At 38.6% G+C, this 20,492-nt stretch overlaps 1 protein-coding gene across 8 annotated transcripts in view; it reads left to right on the forward strand.

The window, feature by feature from the left end:
* Positions 1-20,492, forward strand: part of RPS6KA6 (ribosomal protein S6 kinase A6) — a 249,824-nt gene that overhangs the window by 69,787 nt on the left and 159,545 nt on the right. Inside the window, exons 1-4 of one of the 8 annotated variants that reach the window (XM_043459424.1) lie at positions 4,841-4,975; positions 5,161-5,425; positions 6,798-6,900; positions 7,091-7,200. In XM_043459424.1, the coding sequence (XP_043315359.1) occupies positions 5,348-5,425; positions 6,798-6,900; positions 7,091-7,200 (291 nt within the window). In that variant the 5' untranslated portion in view covers positions 4,841-4,975; positions 5,161-5,347. The other 7 variants (XM_043459427.1, XM_043459426.1, XM_043459429.1 and 4 more) reach the window with 7 other exon arrangements.

Consider the following 20,492-nt stretch of genomic DNA (forward strand, 5'->3'; position numbering starts at 1 on the left):
AAATTCTAGCTAAATCATAAAATATAATAATAATAAATTTTCATAAATATCTTAAGAGTTAGACCACAAACAATGGTAACTACTCTTCCCCCTCTCTAGTATCATTAAGGGATTTCATTCTCTGTTTACTATAAGCTTTAGTTACTGTCCAAAGAGAAAAACTACTAAATTATAGCCATATTTATCATTTATTTACTGCTTAATCTCATTCATTTCAACAAAAATGAAACATATTTCACAAGTATGTGTGACTTGCTCCCCCTTTTGAAATTGATTTGTAGGGGGACCAAAGTTACTTAGTATTTTTAGAGAACAAAAGTTATCTGACACTCCTGAGGAATAACTTAAATATACTAAGTATTTGCTAAAACTTAAAAGTTTCCTGTTTCTGCACACAGATCCTATTTTTTATATATTTAAATCAGAATATCTCCAAGTAAAATATTGGAATATTTTTCTAATAGTGCTATTATGTTCTGTGTTGATTCATCACTTCCCAGCTATTTGGATTATAAACTTTGGGGAACTAGGCAGAGAATGCTGAGGGACTGTGTGGCTCTTTCTATAATTATACCTCAAATAAGCAGTGTTTCTATATGTCACAATCTAGGAATAAGAACAACAATGTAGGATCTGTGGGTGGTCTGTGATTTGCTGATCAAAGGTCCTTGGTTCGTATTTCACACCCCCTTAGTGGGGCCAAGATGAGTTTGTTTTTATCTCCATGTGGGTTGGTTAACTTTTTTCAGCTAAATTGCATGACCACTCACTTTTACACCTGACCCTGGTCATCTGATGTGTGCCATTTGTCACAGGGCAAAGAAGTCAGTGTAGAGGTTTATGTACCCTTTCCCTAGTTCTGAAAACACTCGGAAAACATGCTCTAATGGTGGTAGAACCCATTGCATCATCCTTTATGATGAATAATATATTATTTAGAAACTAGTTAAGTACATCCCAGTTCCATAACAACCAAAACATTGCCAAATACTTTTTAAACTTTTAATGCTACAATAATTGGAAATCCAGAGATACATAGGCATATAGAAATTTTGAGGCAAAAATGTCCTGACCACTGAAGGGAAAGCAATAAACTCTGCTGTGTATACTTATAGAAAATTTAGAATTTTAGGTTCCAGTCTTCCTTACTACTTGCCTTTGTGCTTAAATAAAGTCATCGTGTTTTTCACCAACAGTTCAAGGGCTTTCTCATTTAGTAGAAATTAGATCTAATAGTCCCTGGTTACCAATAACTTAAAATCAGGTAATACGTCTTTGATACAAGGAGTCAACACAGAACAGATAGGCATTAAACTTCTCAAGAGTTAAGTACTGTCGTACATTTTTATAACAGACCACAGTTTTAACACAGTGTCTGGCTAAAGTAGAAATGTTTTTGTCCATCCTGCACGTTTATTGAGCACCAGCCATATGCTGTGAATGCAGAGCTTAATTAATTCACTACCATGAAAAAGCTCAAAGTTCACTGGTAAAGAAAGATAAAGAAATGCTGAGATTAGTATATGGAAAAGATGTTATGGAAGTACAGAGGAATGGGTGACTAATTTGTCCCTGAGATGAGTGGAAAGAAGGAAAGAGGGGAAGTTAAGCTCTAAGAGGCTTCACAGAGCACCAGAGTGGGGTAAAAGGTTTGGCACCAGGCAGACCTCGTTTTAATTCTAGATTTTTCATTTATTATCTGTGAGGTTTTGGGAAAATCATTGAACCTTAGGCTCAGGTGCCTGATCTGTAAAATATAGATAATATAAATTTTTACAAGTTCTTATGTAGGCTAAACGAATCCATGAAGAGCATAAGCCTGGAGCACAGTCAGCTCTTCTCTCAGTAAATAGTAGTTAATATTGACTGCTATTAAGAGAAAATTATCTACAAAGACTAGGATAGGGAAGAGACAATAACATGTGCACAAATTTGACTGGAATATGAAATGGTACATGAAGCTAGGAAAATAGAGGCCAGATGGTGAAAACTTTTAAACATCTGCATTCAGAGTTAAGGAGTTTGGGTATCTTACTGGAGATGATAAAAGAATCACTGGAAACTTTTGATCACTGGGCTGCCAATGAGGAGGATGGTTTGAGGAGAGAGTATAAATTTAGAGTCAGAGAAATCAGTTAAGAGGAATCATTGTTATAATTGGTTCAAGTAAATATTTTATGAGGTGAACTGAGTCAATGGCAGTGGGGATGGAGCAGACATTTAAAAAATAATTGAGATAGAAGAAAAAAGACTTGTTAACTAATGGAAAGATTTGAAAAAATGAGAGTTTATTAAAACCATTAGTTGAGGAAGGTACTTTAATTAATTTTTTAATGAGACATGTATATTTATATACTGGAGAAAAAAATGGCAACCTACTGCAGTAATCTTGCCTGGAGAATCCCATGGACAGAGGAGCCTGGTGGGCTATAGTCCATGGGATCACACACAGTCAGACATGACAGAGTGACTAACACACACATGTGTCTATATATTAAGGGGAATGTTGAATGAATGAACATACATGAAAGTTAAATTTTATATAGAAGCAGAGTAATACATTCATGGTGAGGAAGCTTCTTAATATAGTTGATGTGGTGTATTTATCAAATCCATAGGAGGAAAGGACAAATTCATTCATTCAGAAAAATTTACTGAGTATCATTATGCTAGGTGCTTGAGGGAATAAATAAATCATATATCACATGTTGATTAGTATTATCAAGAAAAAGCAGGGTGAGGCTAGATAGTTATGGGGATGGTGTTTTAGAATGGATGGTCATAAAAAGACTCAAATGACATTTGAGCAACAAACTAGTGGGTGGTGGAGGTCATTAATTATTCTGAAGACTAGGCATGGAGCATGTTAGTTAGGGTCGAACCTAGAATTCAGTTAGGTATCCAAATAGAATAAGCAGTTGCACGTACAAGTCTAGACTTCAAGAAAGTGTTTATGGTTAGAGATATAATGCATGAGACAAGTGCTCAGGGCTGGTGCACTAGGATGACCCAGAGGGATGGGATGGGGTGGGGGTTTCAGGATGGGGAGCACATGTAAATCCATGGCTGATTCATAGCAATGTATGGCAAAAACCACTACAATATTGTAAAGTAATTAGTCTCCAACTAATATAAATAAATGAAAAAAAAATTGACAATCTTCAGCATACAGATGGGGTTTAAAGCCGTGGAACAGGATGGGATATGGGAATACCTAAAATGTTGGGGAAGGTATAGGTCAAGGACTGAGCCCTGAAGTTCCAGTTTTTAGAGATTAGGAAGATGAAGGATGATATAGCAAAGGACACAGAGAAGAAATGGCCAATAATGTAGAAAGAAAATGAACAAATCTTTTGCTCTGGGGGCCAAGTGAAGATAATGTTTTAAGAGACATGAACTGCTTCAAATACTAATGAGGGGTCCAGCAAGTTGAAGTCAGTAACAGCATGTTTTTTTTGCTGACAGGAAAGGTCCAGTGGAGGAGGAAAATAGATGGTGTGAAAGGGGCAGGCAGGAAGTGGAAGAACTGCAGAACAAGGCCTTTGAGCAGGCAAGAAAAGATGATATCCAGTGCTCAAAGCATTGGCAGAAGCAAGGTCAGTTCAGCCAAAGGGAAGTCTACCTGCATGTGGGTACATGCTCACATATTTTCATTGTTTATAGCCCCATGTCTCCACTACTTTCAAAGCTTTCATTTTTATAGAATCATATGCTTAAAACTTACTTTCTCCCTGGGGTTTTAAGCTGAGTAGATGGGAGTGATCTACTAGTGATCTTTGACTGAGATTCAGGTACAATCTCTGGTTCACTTTACTTTGCCAGTGCTAGAAGCTAGACGGTGAAATAATAAATAGAGAGCATAGTTCAACGTTTTCCGTGGAGCACAGCATCACAGTCCCAGGTGTAGTACCTGGAGGGTGGGTGTTATTTTGTCTACCATTAGAAACCTCTCCAAGGTACTGAGCTGGCTTAGTCGCTGTTACAGTTGCACTTTCAAGTTCTTTGAAGTGTCAAATGTGGAATAACATTTTTACTCTAGGTTTTGAAGTATTTCCCATGTATTGATCATTTCCCATGCATGAGGCTATACTTCATCTCAGTTAAATTGCTAGCATCTGGTACAGTGTGTGGCTTAGAGTAGCAAAGCAGTAAATGTTTGATTTGGAGAAGAGAGAAAAATGATAATTTCTGTCACTACAGGTCCAATATCCTCAGAGCGGGGTGGAAATGAAGTTAGCTTCGTACACTCTGCCTTCACTGCCTCACGTTGAGTCCAATAAGTGGTGTACGTCACGTATGTGAATACTGGAAACACGGGGTGTCATCAATAGTATGAAGACAACCAGTTGGTAAATACCAACACCGTAAGCAGGACAAGAGGAGAGGGGGGAGTTAGGGAGTGCAGTTGTACTATTTTATTTTAAACGGATTTTATTCCTGCCTCCAGCTTCTATGAGGCTAATGTATAATAGACTAAAACCCCTGCCTTAATATTTGTCACTAAATACCAAATGGGCGTGCCTCGGTGTATAGGGCACCTGTTTTTGCAAGCCCTGAGAGCAGGTATTCCTGGAGTCCTCCTCTGACACTGACTCCTCCAAATGCTCATGAGGGACCCCAGCTCTCGAATCCTTTTTGGGACTCCTGCTGGCAAGGCTGCTCTGTTGACTTGCGAGGGCCTGCTGAGCATGTGTGAACAGTGCCGCGCATGCTCCGTGGAGCGCGCAGGTTTACCGAGGAGCTAGCATAGGATTTTACTACGTCTCTCCCGCCTTCCCCGCCCAGTAAGCCCCCCTCCCCTCTCTCCCAACCCCCACCACGCGATCCCTCACACCTCCCCGCCTCCCTCCCCCCGACCGCCCCCCCCCCCCCCCCCCCCCCCCCCGGCCAGATTCACCCTAGGCTGGGGAATCTCCATTGACGTTTGGGTGACGCTGCCGTGCCGCCGCGGTCGGGAGTTCCAGGCGCTGCACAGGTAACGCCGCCGCTGCCGCCATATTGACAGAGCTGGGAGGGGGCCCGAGGGAGCTGGGAGCTGGCGGGGGGGCGGGGGGGAGTCACCGCCGAACGACTGTCGCGGCGTTGGCGGCAGTGGTGAGCACAAACCGAGCGGCAGCTCTTTGAGAGGCAGCACAGAGTTGTCTTCTCCGTGGGGAGCAGCAGCCTGCGGTGGCGACGACCCCTCGCTCCGAGTCTTTGAGGGACCCACGGCGAAGGCAGCTGTCGCTGAAGGCGAGGCTGGGGATCCCGGCGGTGGCGGCGGCGCAGTGGCAGGCAGGCTCCAAAAACGGGATGCGCGGCCGCGCGGGCAGTTGGCAGCTCCTGTTCGAGTGCTCCTGAAGGGGCGATGCTACCGTTCGCTCCTCAAGACGAGCCCTGGGACCAAGAAATGGAGGTGTTTGGCGGCAGCGCAAGCAGCGGCGAGGTTAGTGTGGTGGCTAAGAGGGGCTGGGGCCACCCCCTTCCTCCTCTCAAGACCGTTGCTGGGGTGCCCGGGAGAGAAGGGGCATGGGGCTGGGAAGCGAGGTGCCAGGCCAGGCCCCTTGAGGCTGCGGGGCGGCGGAGCACGCTCTGCCCGAACCGCGCTTTCTCTTGGGAGCCGGTGGGGATTGGGCGGCGGGCTCGGGAGTCAGGAGTAAGTGCAGCCCGGGCCGGGCTTGGCCTGGGGGAGTGTCTGCCTTGCGGGCCACGCCAGAGTTGTGACTAAGTTTCTTCACTTTTCGACCTGAAGTGGAACTGGGGGATACGCCAGGTGCCCGCGCCTGGCTCCACATGTCTCTCTTTCTCCGCTGCGCCAAGTGTGCTAGCTGCCAATTTGAGGGACAGCTGCTGACTCCAGCTCTCTATTGAACACCGGGTGCTTTAGGAACCCAGCGCAACAGAAACAGCAAGGTGACGAACTCTGGGGACATTTACACATAGGGATGAATGCTCCTTAGTTACTTTTCTCATTTCTTTGTGGCTTGTTGTGGTTCTTTGTAACAACCTAAGTGGAGATTAACTGGAGGCAAGGTTTCTTTATCTACACTCAGGTGATGTTCTGCAGCCTCCTTGGCGGTCTCCTGAATTCTACCGCCCTCTTCCGCCCCTTCTCCCTTTGCCCAACTGCTGTCCCCGCCCCGTTGGTCAGTGAAAGAACAGGCAAAGTAAACTCCAGCCCTTATGAGAGGAATCTTTGGTAAGACAGCGAGGTTCAACCAAAATATTTTGGTTCGCCTCTCTTCCCGCTCTTCTTACTTCTGAAACTGTTCTGGTTACGCTTTGGTCAGCTGTGCAGTGAGAACTCAGATGTGCACAGGTTCTTTGTTTTTTTATTATTGTTGCTTTGTTGTTTTTGTTGTTACTATTAGAAGCAGGCAGCGTTTAAACACAAAAACAAGATTTTGGGGGAAAGTCGGATGTTTTTCTGATAACCTAATCGATTGACAGCCTGGTAGTACAGTAGAGGCCATCACGATTACAGATCTCCTAAAATTTTGAAGGCCAAATTGATTCACAGTAGGATATTTTGAGGTAGGACTCGAAATCCTCCACATCTCTAGGTGCAGATTTGTCTTTTAAGTACTTGCTTCATCCTTAAAAATATACTTTGGATTGCTGTCTGTTTAATTTGTTCTTTTTCTTTTCAAATTTCCAGCTGAACTGGGGTTAAAATTACATGCCAGAATAACATTTAATAAGAAATGTAGTGGAAATATGGAAGAAGTCTAAAGTTGAACCCTCTCTATTTATAGGAAATATTTTACGAGTACACTAAGGAATTCGTAGATACATTTTAATATTCTACATCTCTTAAGAACAGGATAAATGAAGAGGGGTTTGTTTCTTCTTGGAATGTTTCATACTTGCAAGAATTTTCTAGAAGATTACTCAAGGGAAGAGGAATTTTGTTTAATTTGTGTATGTAATCTTTTGACTTATAGTTCTAGGCATCTGGTTTATAAAAACAGTTAAATGCTTGGATAAAAGGTTGGGATGGGAGGGGGGAACCATTCGCATGCTTGCTATTATTTTTTGTTAACTTTGAATGTAGAAATGTTTTAAATTGTAATTACCGCATATGGTTTTTTTTTTTTTTTATTGTTTGCAGTATGTTTTAGGTATTATAGAGATTTAACAATGGGTCTCTCTACCTCAGCAATTTGGAAAAATACTGGAGTGGAAATTGTTAATCCCTATGAAGTAAAACGAAAGGTGAAGGTAATGTGGTAAAGATAGTATTTCTGCCTTCTTTGTCTAAAACAGTTATGATTGGTTAGATTTAACCCTGCAAGTGACTTAATTAAACTTTTTCTAAAACAAATATTCTAGGTGAAAACTAAACACTATATCTGACCTGCTTAGACCTGTTTAGTACTCAGAAGAGGTTGTGTTTTTTGTTGTTGTTGTTGTTGTTATTGATGTTTGTTTATAATGGCTTTCTTTTGATAAGGAGACACTTTTACTTCCCAGAATTTTTATTTATTTTAATTACATGTTTGTTGATGTTGGCTTTAGAAATGTTAACCATTGAATGTGAGCTTTGCAGCCCTGAATCATGATAGTTTTTAGGACTAAGGGTGCTTTCATTGTAGAATATATTTTTTGAATATGTGTTGAAATCCTTAAAGAAAATGTAAGTACGAATCTGTTAACTTTAATGTTAAAGGAAACTTTAATGTCTATTTCTGTGTGTGTTAAATCCTGATAAAATTAAAGATTGTATACACTATCATATTTTGTGGAGTCTTTTTCAACATTTTTTGCTGTCTTGTTTCATGGGCAGTTGTTAACCTTTGAATTATCATTCAGAAGTGTGATAATTGGTTGTTTAGCCTCTTAACATGTTTTTGCACAGGAAAAAAATTATTAAGGATAGTTATGTTCTTATACCAGTGCACAGTAACGAGGTGTAATGATGAAGAGTCTAATCACTGTAACATTGTTCAATGGGAAATGTGTCAGAGGTTTCAAACAAGAATTAGATTGGTTCCAGTGAGAGGTGGAGAATGGGCCTGAAAGGGGAAATAGCAGCTCTATTGGCTCCTGAGAAAGAGAGGGAGAGGGGAAAATAGGATAAGCAAGAAACTTTGGTTGTGAGAGCTCTTGCTGGGACTGTCTCAATTAGGTCTGTTGGGAATAGGGACTTTAAAGGATATTATCCCTCAGGCAGCCATAATTTTAGCTATTACCTGAATTCCGTCAGCATCAGGGAAGAGATACAATGATGAAAAGCCTAATCACTGTAAAATTGTCCTGTGGGAAAATGTGTCAGAGGTTTCAAGTAAGAATTAGGAGGTGTGATGGGTGTTGGGCACCCCTGGACAAAGGTCATTAAGAATAGCCTGTTTTAGTAGTAAAGTGGACTTTTCATGAAGTAGTGCCATGTACACAGTTCGTGCATTTTGTGTTTTGGTGAGAGAGTACTTGATTCCTGATGGAGTTTGTTACAGAATTTTCAAATTGTACACTATATCACCATATTATATTAAATATTTATTGGTACTTTTATATTATTTTTTAGCATACTGCTTTTGTTTAAGTTAGTTTTGAAAGTAATACAATTCAATGCTAAAACAGTTTGGGGCTAAAGCTACTGACTCTAAAAATTTAACTAGGACATCAGATATATGGCAGATTGGGAAAAACTGCTAATTTTAATTAATTTCATGAGGCCCTGTAGTAATAGAGGAAAGAACATGGGCTTTGGAGGCCAGTTTAATCTAGGTTCCAATTTCACCTCCAACTTACACTAGCTCCACTGCAAGTTACCTAACCTCTCTGAGCTTCAGTTTCATCTCTAAATGGGAGAAGAACTGTCTTCAAGAGCTGTTATATAAAAACTAAATACTTTGCTGTGTTTAATTCCTTAGCAAAATGATTTGCACATAGTATGTATCCAGTTTCTTCTCTTTCCCCACAGTCACCTCTTTTTTCTGCCCTAAATTCTGAATTATTGTCTACTATATTAAAACCTTGGTATTTAGATAGCCATAGTCATAGCTCCAGTTTTCCTTATTACGAGTGGTTTTTCATAAAATCTCCTTCCTAGATCATTTCATTTAAGTATATTGATCACATTTGTAATGATAGGATGATTAAGGATGAAATACAAAGTTATATTTAGGAACACTTTGGGGGATAAGAAGAGGCAAATCATTTGTTATAACTAGCTAATGAGATGTTTCATTGACATTTTTCTTATTCTGAACTTTTGTCATGGTAGGAATTGTTTCAGTTCATGAAGTGTTTATTGGATACAAGGCAGTTCAGTACATAGCACTGTAATGTGAAATGTCTAAAGATATACCATCCTGAATCCCGCCTCAACCCCATGGGTTTACATTCAGGTGGGCAAGATAATCATATGCAGAATTGCTATTATACGAATTATAACACCATCAACAATGAGGTGGCCGTGGTGGTGGTTTAGGGAATAGATTCAGTAAGGCATTGTGAAAGAGGTAGAATTTGAGCAGGGCATTGGAGAGTGGATAATATTTTCACAGATTAAAGGCACCTACTTCTGGTGGATGAGGGCAGTGTAAGCAAAGGCATGGATGTGTTCTTGGAGGAAGGAGGAGTATGATTGGCTAGGATATAAGTCTATGATGTGAGAATGGGAATATAGTGTGATAGGAGGTATTCATCTAAAGGTAGGCAAGGCCCAGATTGTATGGGGCTTTTAAAGTTAGTTTAAAGGTTTTCAGTGTTCTGTAAATGGGAGCTACTGAAGATTTTTGAGATCATGAATGGCATGACCAGATCTGTGCTGGCAATAGCTGATGGCAGCGTATAGGATGGATTGGAGTTGGGGAGAGACTGAGGGTGGGGAATTTTAATCAGTGAAAGTAATAGTGAGTTTTTTAACAAAGACAGAAGGCAGTGTAAAGGAGAAGGCTGAGGGAGAGACCTTGCAGAGTTAAAATAGTTTAACAACTGATCAGATATTAGGGAGTAAGAGAAATTAGAAGTATTGTGGTAGGACTTAATTCAATATAACTGATATTTAGTGCATGCTTGCCAGTAAAAGTGTCTATGTTAGCCACTAGACTAGTATAAAGGTAAACAAATATTTGCAGCGTAGGGAGATAGAAAGCTAAAACAACACCGCCCCAGTAGTGTCTTAAACAAGAGCACACCACTCTAAAGGTTTCTGGCTATGCTTGGCATGCTTAAAATCTTTACTTCTAAAGGTGAATATGCTTATTACTAGCTGAAAGGTTTTTCAGTGCTTTTAAAATAGTGCTTTAGCCTGAAATTTTTGCTTTATCAGTATTCATCTTAAGTAGCAGCCCATGAGTGCAGAGGGCTGTGCTGAAAATAGTGACTGGTGCTTTTTTCTAGAATGCAATAAAGAGAACAGGGATATCTGTTTTTCTTATATACTCTCACCAGGTTTATTTGGACTAGAAAGAGGGGAGTGGCCAACAGGGCGCTGACCCCAACCCACCCCTGATGCCTTCCCAGTTTTTCCAAGACTATCTTACTTTAAGCCAGTCTGGTCTGGAAATATTCAGGTCAGTTCCTTTAGGGCAGAGCCTCTGTATTTCCCTACCTTGATTTTTTTCTTCAAGAGAGGTAATCATTACCTCACCATTACAAAATAAGGCCTGACTTGGTTCTATTCCTTTTTCCATCCATATTGTTTCAGTACCACCCCTTTCAGTCTCTCTCATCTGTAATTTTGAGAGGGAAATATGATATTTTTTTTTCTGTTCTTGTAATTTCTCTCTTGGTGTATTCTGTCATTATCTTTAGCCAGCAGTTCTCAAAGTCTGGTAAGTACTTGGAATCTTGAGGTCTTAACTTTTAGTACTTTGTCAAAATTTGCTGTATAATGTTTATACATTTATGTGATTTCCAAAGATAATTTACTGTTCTTGATGATGGTTTTATTTTTTTTTGTCTATATTGTTTTCTTTTGGTTTGTTTTTAGGTGGGAAGGGAGTTGAAAAGAAAAGAGATTTAATTAATTTTATTTTTGGCTCCACTGAGTCTTCTTTGCTACTTGTGGGCTTTCTCTAGTTGCTGTGAGTGGGGGCTACTCTCTAGTTGTAGTGTTCAGGCTTCTCATTGCAGTGGCTTCTTTTGTTGTAGAGCACTGGCTTTAGGTGTGCAGGCTTCAGTAGTTGCAGCTCGTGAGCTCTAGAGCACAGGCTCAGTTGCTCCTCAATGGCATGTGGGACCATTCCACACCAGAGGTTGAACCCACACTTCTTGCACTTGCAAGCAGATTCCTAACCACTGGACCACCAGGGAGGTCCCTGGAGAGAGATTTAGAGCTAAGTTTAAAACTGGCTTTTGTAGATAATAGAGATGTTTTCTGAATTGCCCTGGAGGCGTTCTACACAACTGATTTTGCTGCTAGATTTTAACACTTATCTGTACATTTGAAGTAGGTCCTGCTGTGTGTGTGTGTGTGTGTGTGTGTGTGTGTATTGGTATGTGAGAGAGAGAGAAAGAGATTGAGAGGGAGAGAGTGTGTTTTGTTTATTCCTTGCTTCATTTCACAAAGTATTTCAAATGGTTTATAGGAGATAAGATCCAATAAAAATTATTTTGATATTCAGGATAAGAGGAAACAGCATAGAAGGTATGTGGAAAGGATGGAGGATGGGGTTGGAGGGTGAACTAGAACACAGATAAGATGCTCTAAAGGTCTGCTACATATTTAAAATATAGTTGAATTTCAAATTTGTCCTTGATTTCCATGGGCTGGTCGTTTTTAGTTCTGATCGTACATCTGATGGGGCTTCCCTGGTGGCTCAGTGGTAAAGAATACACCTGCCAATGAAAGGAACAGAGGTTCAGTCCCTGGGTCAGGAAGATCCCCTGGAGAAGGAAATGGCAACCCACTCCAATATCGTTGCCTGGGAAATCCCATGGACAGAGGAGCCTGGTGGGCTATAATCCATGGGATGTCAAAAGAGTCAGACATGGCTTAGTGACTAAATAACAACAGCATAGATCAGAGATGCCTGGGAATTAAAAAAATTTTTTTTCCATGATGGTGTTTAACTCACAGAGATTCATATTTAACTAATCTGGTGAGTGTCTGGGCATCATTTCCCAGGTGATTGTGATGTACAGCCAATGATAAAGAGCCACAGCTCTATGCCAAAAGGAAAAATAGTCATGTAGTTCTCATTATCCAACAAGAAAAAAAGTGTCTTTCAATGCCTAAGCCAGCAACTAGCTGTAAAATAAATTTCCTGTGAGTTATGTGTTTTGTATGTTTTATTCTGTCTTTCTAAGATATGATGGGAGCAGAGGAAGTAGTTGAAGTATCTTGTATACTCTTTCTGTGTAGATTTGAGAAATTTCCTTTTCTATAAGAGAAAAAAACGTTTAGTGACCTATTTTAACCTTATAATTTGGAAGCTAAATGATCTGCAAACCTTACTACTAAGGGGATAGTGACTCCATTGTGAATAGAATATCCCTTCACTAACAAAAATTTCAAAGGCAACAAATAATTATTCTTACTTTGGGACCTATCTCTCTTTCCTATAAAGTGGTTGGGGACAGACTTTAAGAGGATATGTAGTAATTTTAACACCTAATGTAAATTTTTTACTCAAAAAGACATTGGAATCCATTCCATCTTAAATGTATCTCTTAAGGGAGAAAGAAACAACATTTATTGAGCATGTATTATCTTTTCAGTTTTATTAACTCTTCAAAACAGTTTGGTATGAAAAGGTGTATCTTTTTAACAGATGAGAAAGACAAAAATCAGTGGAAGGCACAGTTGGAATTTGAACTGAGATAATTTTAAATTCCTGTTTTTCCCTGTATATATTGTTTTCCCCCTTATGAAGATTATATTGAGAATGAGAAGACATAGACAAGTTGTTGACAACCATATCAGATCAGTAAATCAGAACTGCTGATTGAATAGCTATGTTTACTCAAAATAAAGGTCAATAAAATCCAAGAAGGTTTTATGTAGACATAGACAAGTTAATTCTCAATTTCATATATAAAAGCATAGGACCTAGAATATCTAAAACAGTTTTGAAAAAACTAAAATGCAAGAAATCACTCAATATAGGATTAGTAAGGCAGTAACAACAAATTAAGGCAGTGTGGTATTGGAAGAATAAACACATAGATCAGTGGAACAGAATAGGGAATCCAGAAATAGTACACTCAAATAGGCTCAACTGATTTCTGAGAAAAGTGCAGAAGAAGAATAAAGGTCTTCAGTTTCCTCGTGTATAAAATGGAAATTAATGTGTTTATCTCTGATTATTTTGAGAAGTAAATAAAATAATTGTTCTTTGCATATACTATCTGACGTGAATAATAAAGTTATTGTTTTTAACAAAATAAGATTTAGGTGTCCTACACAAAGGACTTCTTTTACTCTGATAAATAACCCAATGGGCAATTTAAACTTGTGTCAGATTCCCCAAGGTTGTATTTTAATGAAATTACAAGGACCTCATATCTCTAAGAAATTACTACAGTGAGAATTACTACTAAAGAATACCATGTATTTATACATGCCATGTAAAAATGTGCATTCATTTGTACTACGCACAATACATGTATCTTTTGAAAGTAAAATTTTCCAAAGCATATGTTGTAGTTTGCATTAGACTAGCCAGATGACCAGTGTCTTAGCATGGGGAACATTTTGGAGCTATTTAGAACCATTAAAGTCATTAGCTCTGATTTCGACCAAGGAGAGTAAACAGATTCCTGCCTGAACAGTAACCAGGGAAGCTGCTTTACTGTCATTGGACCAAAGTTTTAAAATGTTCCACAGATACCTTCTAATGTACATATAATATTGATATGCTTAGTTCAACTCACAGTAACCTATCATTTTCCCAACTACCAGTCCTTTTAAAAACATGATGATACTCAGATTGGTTTTAATTGGTTCTAAATGTTATTTTGCATTTATTCAGCAAATGATCATTAAATGCCTGCATGTGTAGATTGTTGTGTTAGTTACTGGATAGAATTCATTTGCTTATTTTTCTGGGTTTCTGCCTTGAAAGCTGAAAACCAACTAACTGTATATCTGCCCATTCTTCATAATCACAAGGAAATGTTGGAAGGGACAGTATATTATGTCACAACAACCAACAAATTTTGGCTGATAGAAAACTTTTAAAAATTTTATTTTTTCTGGGATAGTAATGTTCTAATTCCATACTCCTGTGAAATTACTCACAAGTTCACTGATAACTCCTTCTCCTTTGCTTTTCAAAAATATTGATAGTTTTAAAAGGTAGTAATAGATTTCCTCCTATTCAAATCACCTGTCAAGAGTGGAGCCTCTGTATGTATGGGAATTCTACTTGTGTCTTATTTTGCTTAAGGTACCTCTGCTTACTCCTGGCATTGGATTATGGCAGTTAAAGAGGATTATTCTTTGGAGGCATGTGTCCCTTTTGCTTTTATTTAGTGCTCTTCTACAGTCATTTTTGCTGCATGGGAGAGGAAACGTTTTTCCTAATGAATTGCCTTTGAATTGGGGTCTCTTAGTTCTTGACATTGGAATAATACAGAGTCTACAGATTGGTTTTCTGGGTTAACAAGTTATCCTTCAAGTTACTAGTGTTTGATTTTGTGTATTTCACCTCTAACTTTTCTGAGGTGTATACTAAAATAACTAGTAAAATTTTGAAATTAGGCCTATCCTCATTATTTTCATAGCGAGATTGTTCAAAAGCTGGATAGCAAGATCAGTAATACCTTATGTGACAAATTTTAAAATACTGTACATGTAAGCAGTCTCTGGGAATAATGGACTTGTCTAGATAACAATAGGGCTGACTTCAGCCTTTTTATTTAAACTCTTGGGCTCTATGTTGCAGAAAGACTATTAAGAGGGCCATGGCATGACTGTTTTTCTAGAAATAACATATCTGAAGATTTAGAGTGATCTTGAATTAGGGTATTACTTTGAAGACTGATTCTAATTAATAGACTTAGTAACTTTAGAGTCATCTCTTTTTAATTTGAGAGAAACAAAAATGTCATCATCATTGTTTCAGATTTTACATTTTTAGATTCTATGTTTTAAAAAGCAGTGTACTTGACTTTATTTGTTTTAAATACTTGTAACAGTATGGCACAAGTGAAATATTGAAAAAAATTTGGGTGAATTATGCCAGTTCCAAAAAGTTCCATTAGTGGGGTATTAGAGTTAATAGCATCTAAAAATCTAACATACTCTTCTTCCTGCCTTCAGGGAGATGACAAGTTTCTGTTAGTAAAATTATTGGTTTCAAAAAGCATGGAAAATAATCCATTCTGCTGGCATTTTTTTTTTTTTCAATTTACAAGGATATAGGGGACATTGGAGTAAAAGTAAATTGAAAATACAGGTTGAGTGTTATGAAATTGTGAACATAATCAGGGGAAAGCAATATTCTGTGTGTACTGCAGCAGTTATAAGACCATAGGATAGATAATTTAGTTTGTTCTTTCTTTGCTAGGCCAACTTGGTTCAGTTCAGTTCAGTGGCTCAGTCGTGTCCAACTCTTGCAACCACATGGACTGTAGCACGCCAGGCTTCCCTGTTCATCACCAACTGTTGGAGGCTACTGAAACTCATGTCCATTGTGTCAGTGATGCCATCCAACCATCTCACCCTCTGTCATCGCCTTCTTCTCCCGCCTTCAATCTTTCCCAGCATCAGAATCTTTTCTGATAAGTCGACGCTTGCCATCAGGTGGCCAAAGTCTTTCAGTTATAGCATCAATCCTTCCAGTGAATACTCAGGACTGATTTCCTTAAGGATGGACTGGTTGTATCTCCTTGCAGTCTCCTCCAACACCACAGTTGAAAAGCATCAATTTTTTGGTGCTCAGATTTATTTATAGTCCAACTCTCACATCCATGCATGACTACTGGAAAAACCATAGCTTTGACTAGATGGACCTTTGTTGGCAAAGTAATGTCTCTGCTTTTTAATATGCTGTCTAGGTTGGTCATAGCTTTTCTTCCAAGGAGCAAGCATCTTTTAATTTCATGGCTGCAGTCACCTTCTGCAGTGGTTTTGGAGCCCAAGAAAATTATTATTTTTGGACTCCATAATCACTGCAGATGGTGGTGTCATCTGCATATCTGAGGTTACTGATATTTCTCCCAGCAATAAAGTCTATCACTGTTTCCATTGTTTCCACTGTTCAGCAGTTGTTTTGTGGAAGTTGCTCAGCATTCACATGATCTTTTGATGAAATTGTGGGGGAGAAAGTGGTCTCTCTGTCCTATTCCTCCACCATGTAGTATGAAATATGGCCAACTTGGTACTCTTGTGCATTTTTAAATGTTATGCTTCTAATTACTAAAAAATTAGCTAGTTTAGACTAAGGTGTGGCAAACTTTTTCTGTTAAGAGCCAAATAAATATTTTAGAGTTTGTTGATTTTTATAACCTCTATTGCATATTTTTAAAACAGTCCTTTAAAATGTTAGAAAATATTTTAGCCTGTGTGTCACCATTTAGACAAATGGTTTTATTTATTTATTTATTTTATTGTAGTGTTTTTTGTCATACATTGACATGAATCAGCCATGGATTTACATGTGTTCCCCATCCTGATCCCCCCTCCCTCCTCCCTCTCCATCCCATCCCTCTGGGTCTTCCCAGTGTACCAGCCCTGAGCACTTGTCTCATGCATCCAACCTGGGCTGGTGATCTGTTTCACCCTTGATAGTATACTTGTTTCAATGCTGTTCTCTCAAAACCTCCCACCCTCGCCTTCTCCCACAGAGTCTAGAAGTCTGTTCTATACACCTGTGTATCTTTTTCTGTTTTGCATATAGGGTTATCGTTACCATCTTTTTAAATTCCATATATATGCATTAGTATACTGTATTGGTCTTTATCTTTCTGGCTTACTTCACTCTGTATAATGGGCTCCAGTTTCATCCATCTCATTAGAACTGATGCAAATAAATTCTTTTTAATGGCTGAGTAATATTCCATGGTGTATATGTACCACATCTTCCTTATCCATCCTAGACAAATGGTTTTAGAATATCGTTTGCAAAGTTGTTTGTACTAATCTGCTGACAAAATTTAGGGTTAGGAGTCTAACTGAAAAAAAAAAAGAACATTTGAAGTAACTCCCATGGAATATATGAAGTATCAAGAATTTACAAAGACTTATTTCGGAAAATATCTTATGAATGACCCAAACTGTGTATTTTTAAAATGATTTTTGAAAGAATTGAATTTCTGTTGGCTTTTAGTATTTAAAATTGAGTCATAAATCATAAGCAGAATGATTATTGAATATAGTTTATGAAATTTAAGTTTCAAAGTTTTTAAATGTTTCAAGTAAGAACATTAATAAAAAATAAGGAAAATCTCTGGTAGTTACTACTGAAGTTATTTTTTACATTTAATTCTTTCAGATTATAAATTCAGTCATTCCATTCCACAAAATTTTCCAGGATTAATTATGTTCTGGATAATACGCTAGATACTGGGGTTATAAAAAATCACAAGACATGATCCTTTTCCTCAGGGAGCTTACAGTGTGATTGAGGGATGGACAGTGTTTATGGATAGAAGTCTGTGTCTGTTAAGGTAGAAGGAAAAGGAAGCTATAACATTGAGTTTTGATGAAGATGAGCTGATGTTCAAAAACACAGGCAACCTGAAATGGTAAATACTTCAGAGATGATTCATACTTAAATTTGGACTCTGTATTTTATGCTTTGATTTGAACATGAGTGTGTTTTGCCAGCTAGTTTACTTTAGAACAGAGTCTCTTGTGGCTGCCTGCATGCTTAGTCGTGTCCAACTCTGCGACCCCATGGCCTGTAGCTCACCATACTCCTCTGTCCATGGGATTTCCCAGGCAAGAATACTGGAGTGGGTTGCCATTTCCTTCTTCAGGGGATCTTCCCAATCCAGGGTTTGAACCCACGTTTTTGCATGTTTTGCATCGGCAGGTGGATTCTTTATGACTGTGCCCACTTGGGAAGCCCAGCAGAGTCTTATCATTGTTTTTAAATACCTGACTAATACAGTAACTTAGAGGCAGTATACTCTTGTTCATCCTGAGAGTCTCTATTTATTTTTTTCATTAATTTTTATTAGTTGGAAGGTAATTACTTTACAATATTGTAGTGTTTTTTGCCATACATTGACATGAATCAGCCATGGATTTACATGTGTTCCCCATCCTGATCCCCCCTCCCACCTCCCTCCCCATCCCATCCCTCTGGGTCTTCCCAGTGCACCAGCCCTGAGCACTTGTCTCATGCATCCAACCTGGGCTGGCGATCTGTTTCACACTTGATAATATACATGTTTCAATGCTATTCTCTCAGATCATCCCACCTCACCTTCTCCCACAGAGTCCAAAAATCTGTTCTATACATCTGTGTCTCTTCTTCTGTCCTGCATATAGGGTTAGAGAATCTCTTTAAAAGGTAACTCTTTTAGGGGAATTCCCTGGAGGTCCAATGGTTAAGGCTGTGCTTTTGATCCCTGATCAGAGAACTGAGATCCCACAGGCCTGTATGCTACAGGCACACACACACACACACAAATATATATATATATATATATATATATATATATATATATATATATATCTGAACGGATATATTGAAACAAAATTCAGTTCAGTTCAGTCGCTCAGTTGTGTCCGACTCTTTGTGACCCATGGACTGGAGCATGCCAGGCTTTTCTGTCCATCACCAACTCTCGGAGCTTGCTCAGACTCATGTCCGTTGAGTCGGTGATGCCATCCAGCCATCTCATTCTCTGTTGTCCCCTTCTCCTCCTGCCTTCAATCTTTCCCAGCATCAGGGTCTTTTCAGATGAGTCAGTTCTTCACATATGGTGGGCAAAGTACTGGTTTCAGCTTCAACATCAGTCCTTACAATGAATATTCAGGACTGATTTCTTTTAGGATGGACTGGTTTGATCTCCTTGCAGTCCAAGGGACTGTCAAGAGCCTTTTTCAACACCACAGTTCAAAAGCATCGATTCTTCAGCGCTCAGCTTTCTTTATAGTCCAACTCTCACATCTATACATGACCACTGGGAAAACCATAGCCTTAACTGTACGGACCTTTGTCTGCAAAGTAATAAATATGCTGTCTAGTTTGGTCATAGCTTTTCTTCCAAGGAGCAAGCATCTTTTAATTCATGGCTGCAGCCACCATTTGCAGTGATTTTGTGCCCCCCTCCCCCCCAAAAAAAAACAAAGTCTGTCACTGTTTCCATTGTTTTCCCATCTATTTGCCATGAAGTGATGGGACTGGATGCCATGATCTTAGTTTTCTGAATGTTGAATTTTAAGCCAACTTTTTCACTCTCCTCTTTCACTTTCATCAAGAGGCTCTTTAGTTCTTCGCTTTCTGACATAAGGGTGGTGTCATCTGCATATCTAACGTTATTGATATTTTCCCTGCAATCTTGATTCCAGCTTGTGTTTCATCAAATTCAGCATTTCACATGATGTACTCTGCATATAAATTAAATAAGCAGGGTGACCATATATAACCTTGACATACTCCTTTCCCTATTTGGAACCAGTCTGTTGTTCCATGACCAGTTCTAACTATTGCTTCTTGACCTGCTTAAACTCCTGGAGAAGGGAATGGCAAACTACTTGAGTATTTTTGCCTTGAGGACCCCATGAACAGTATAAAATAGAATTGCCCTTTCTTAAACCTTCTGTGAAGCAGTGACAGTGAGTGGTTATGTAGGTATGTTTCAAAGGACTAACCTATTGGGGTAAAAAAAAAAAACAACAACAGGATTGTGTATAATTAGAAAGCCAGAAAGATCAAAAGAAATCATTTTAAATGAATTTTGCAGGTGCTATCAAATTTTCTATAAGTAGTATGTTGACTATAAAGTTCAATCTAAAACATTAAAAGCATAAATCTACTGGAGAAATTACCATAACTAGTAATAAACCTTTAACAATGTTTAATAGTTTAAAACTCAGGATGGAGATTAACCTTCTATGTGGAAAGCAAAACAAAAAGACTAATTTTTGGACATGCCCAACTAAAACACTATTAGTGAAACTGATAAAGTAAGTGTGTTATAGTAAACATATACAAAGATAGTTTTCACTTCTCTCCAGTTTGTGATTCTTCAAGTAAGACATTTATGCATGGATATATATATATATATATATATATATTTAGGTTCAGTTCAGTTGCTCAGTTGTGTCTGACTCTTTGTGATATGTGTGTGTGTGTGTGTGTGTGTGTGTGTGTGTGTACTTTTATGGATTGACTTGGAAGATTGTTTTCAAGTTGAACAAAAATAGTTGTATTATTATTTAAGAGTAATGTTCCCACAATTGTATGTCGAAACTAATTCTGTTAAATTAGTAGCATATGATGATGTAGCAGTAAGTTTTGATTCACAGGTATGTTATTTTGTACATAGGTAGAATTATTCAACTTTGATTAATTGTTAACTAAAATGTTCCGTATACTTTTTTCCTGTATTTTCTTTTGGCAGGAAAACATTCACACATAAGGCATTTATTGAGCACATGTGAC

This window comes from Cervus canadensis, chromosome X, assembly GCF_019320065.1.
Source record: "Cervus canadensis isolate Bull #8, Minnesota chromosome X, ASM1932006v1, whole genome shotgun sequence".
Taxonomy (NCBI): domain Eukaryota; kingdom Metazoa; phylum Chordata; class Mammalia; order Artiodactyla; family Cervidae; genus Cervus; species Cervus canadensis.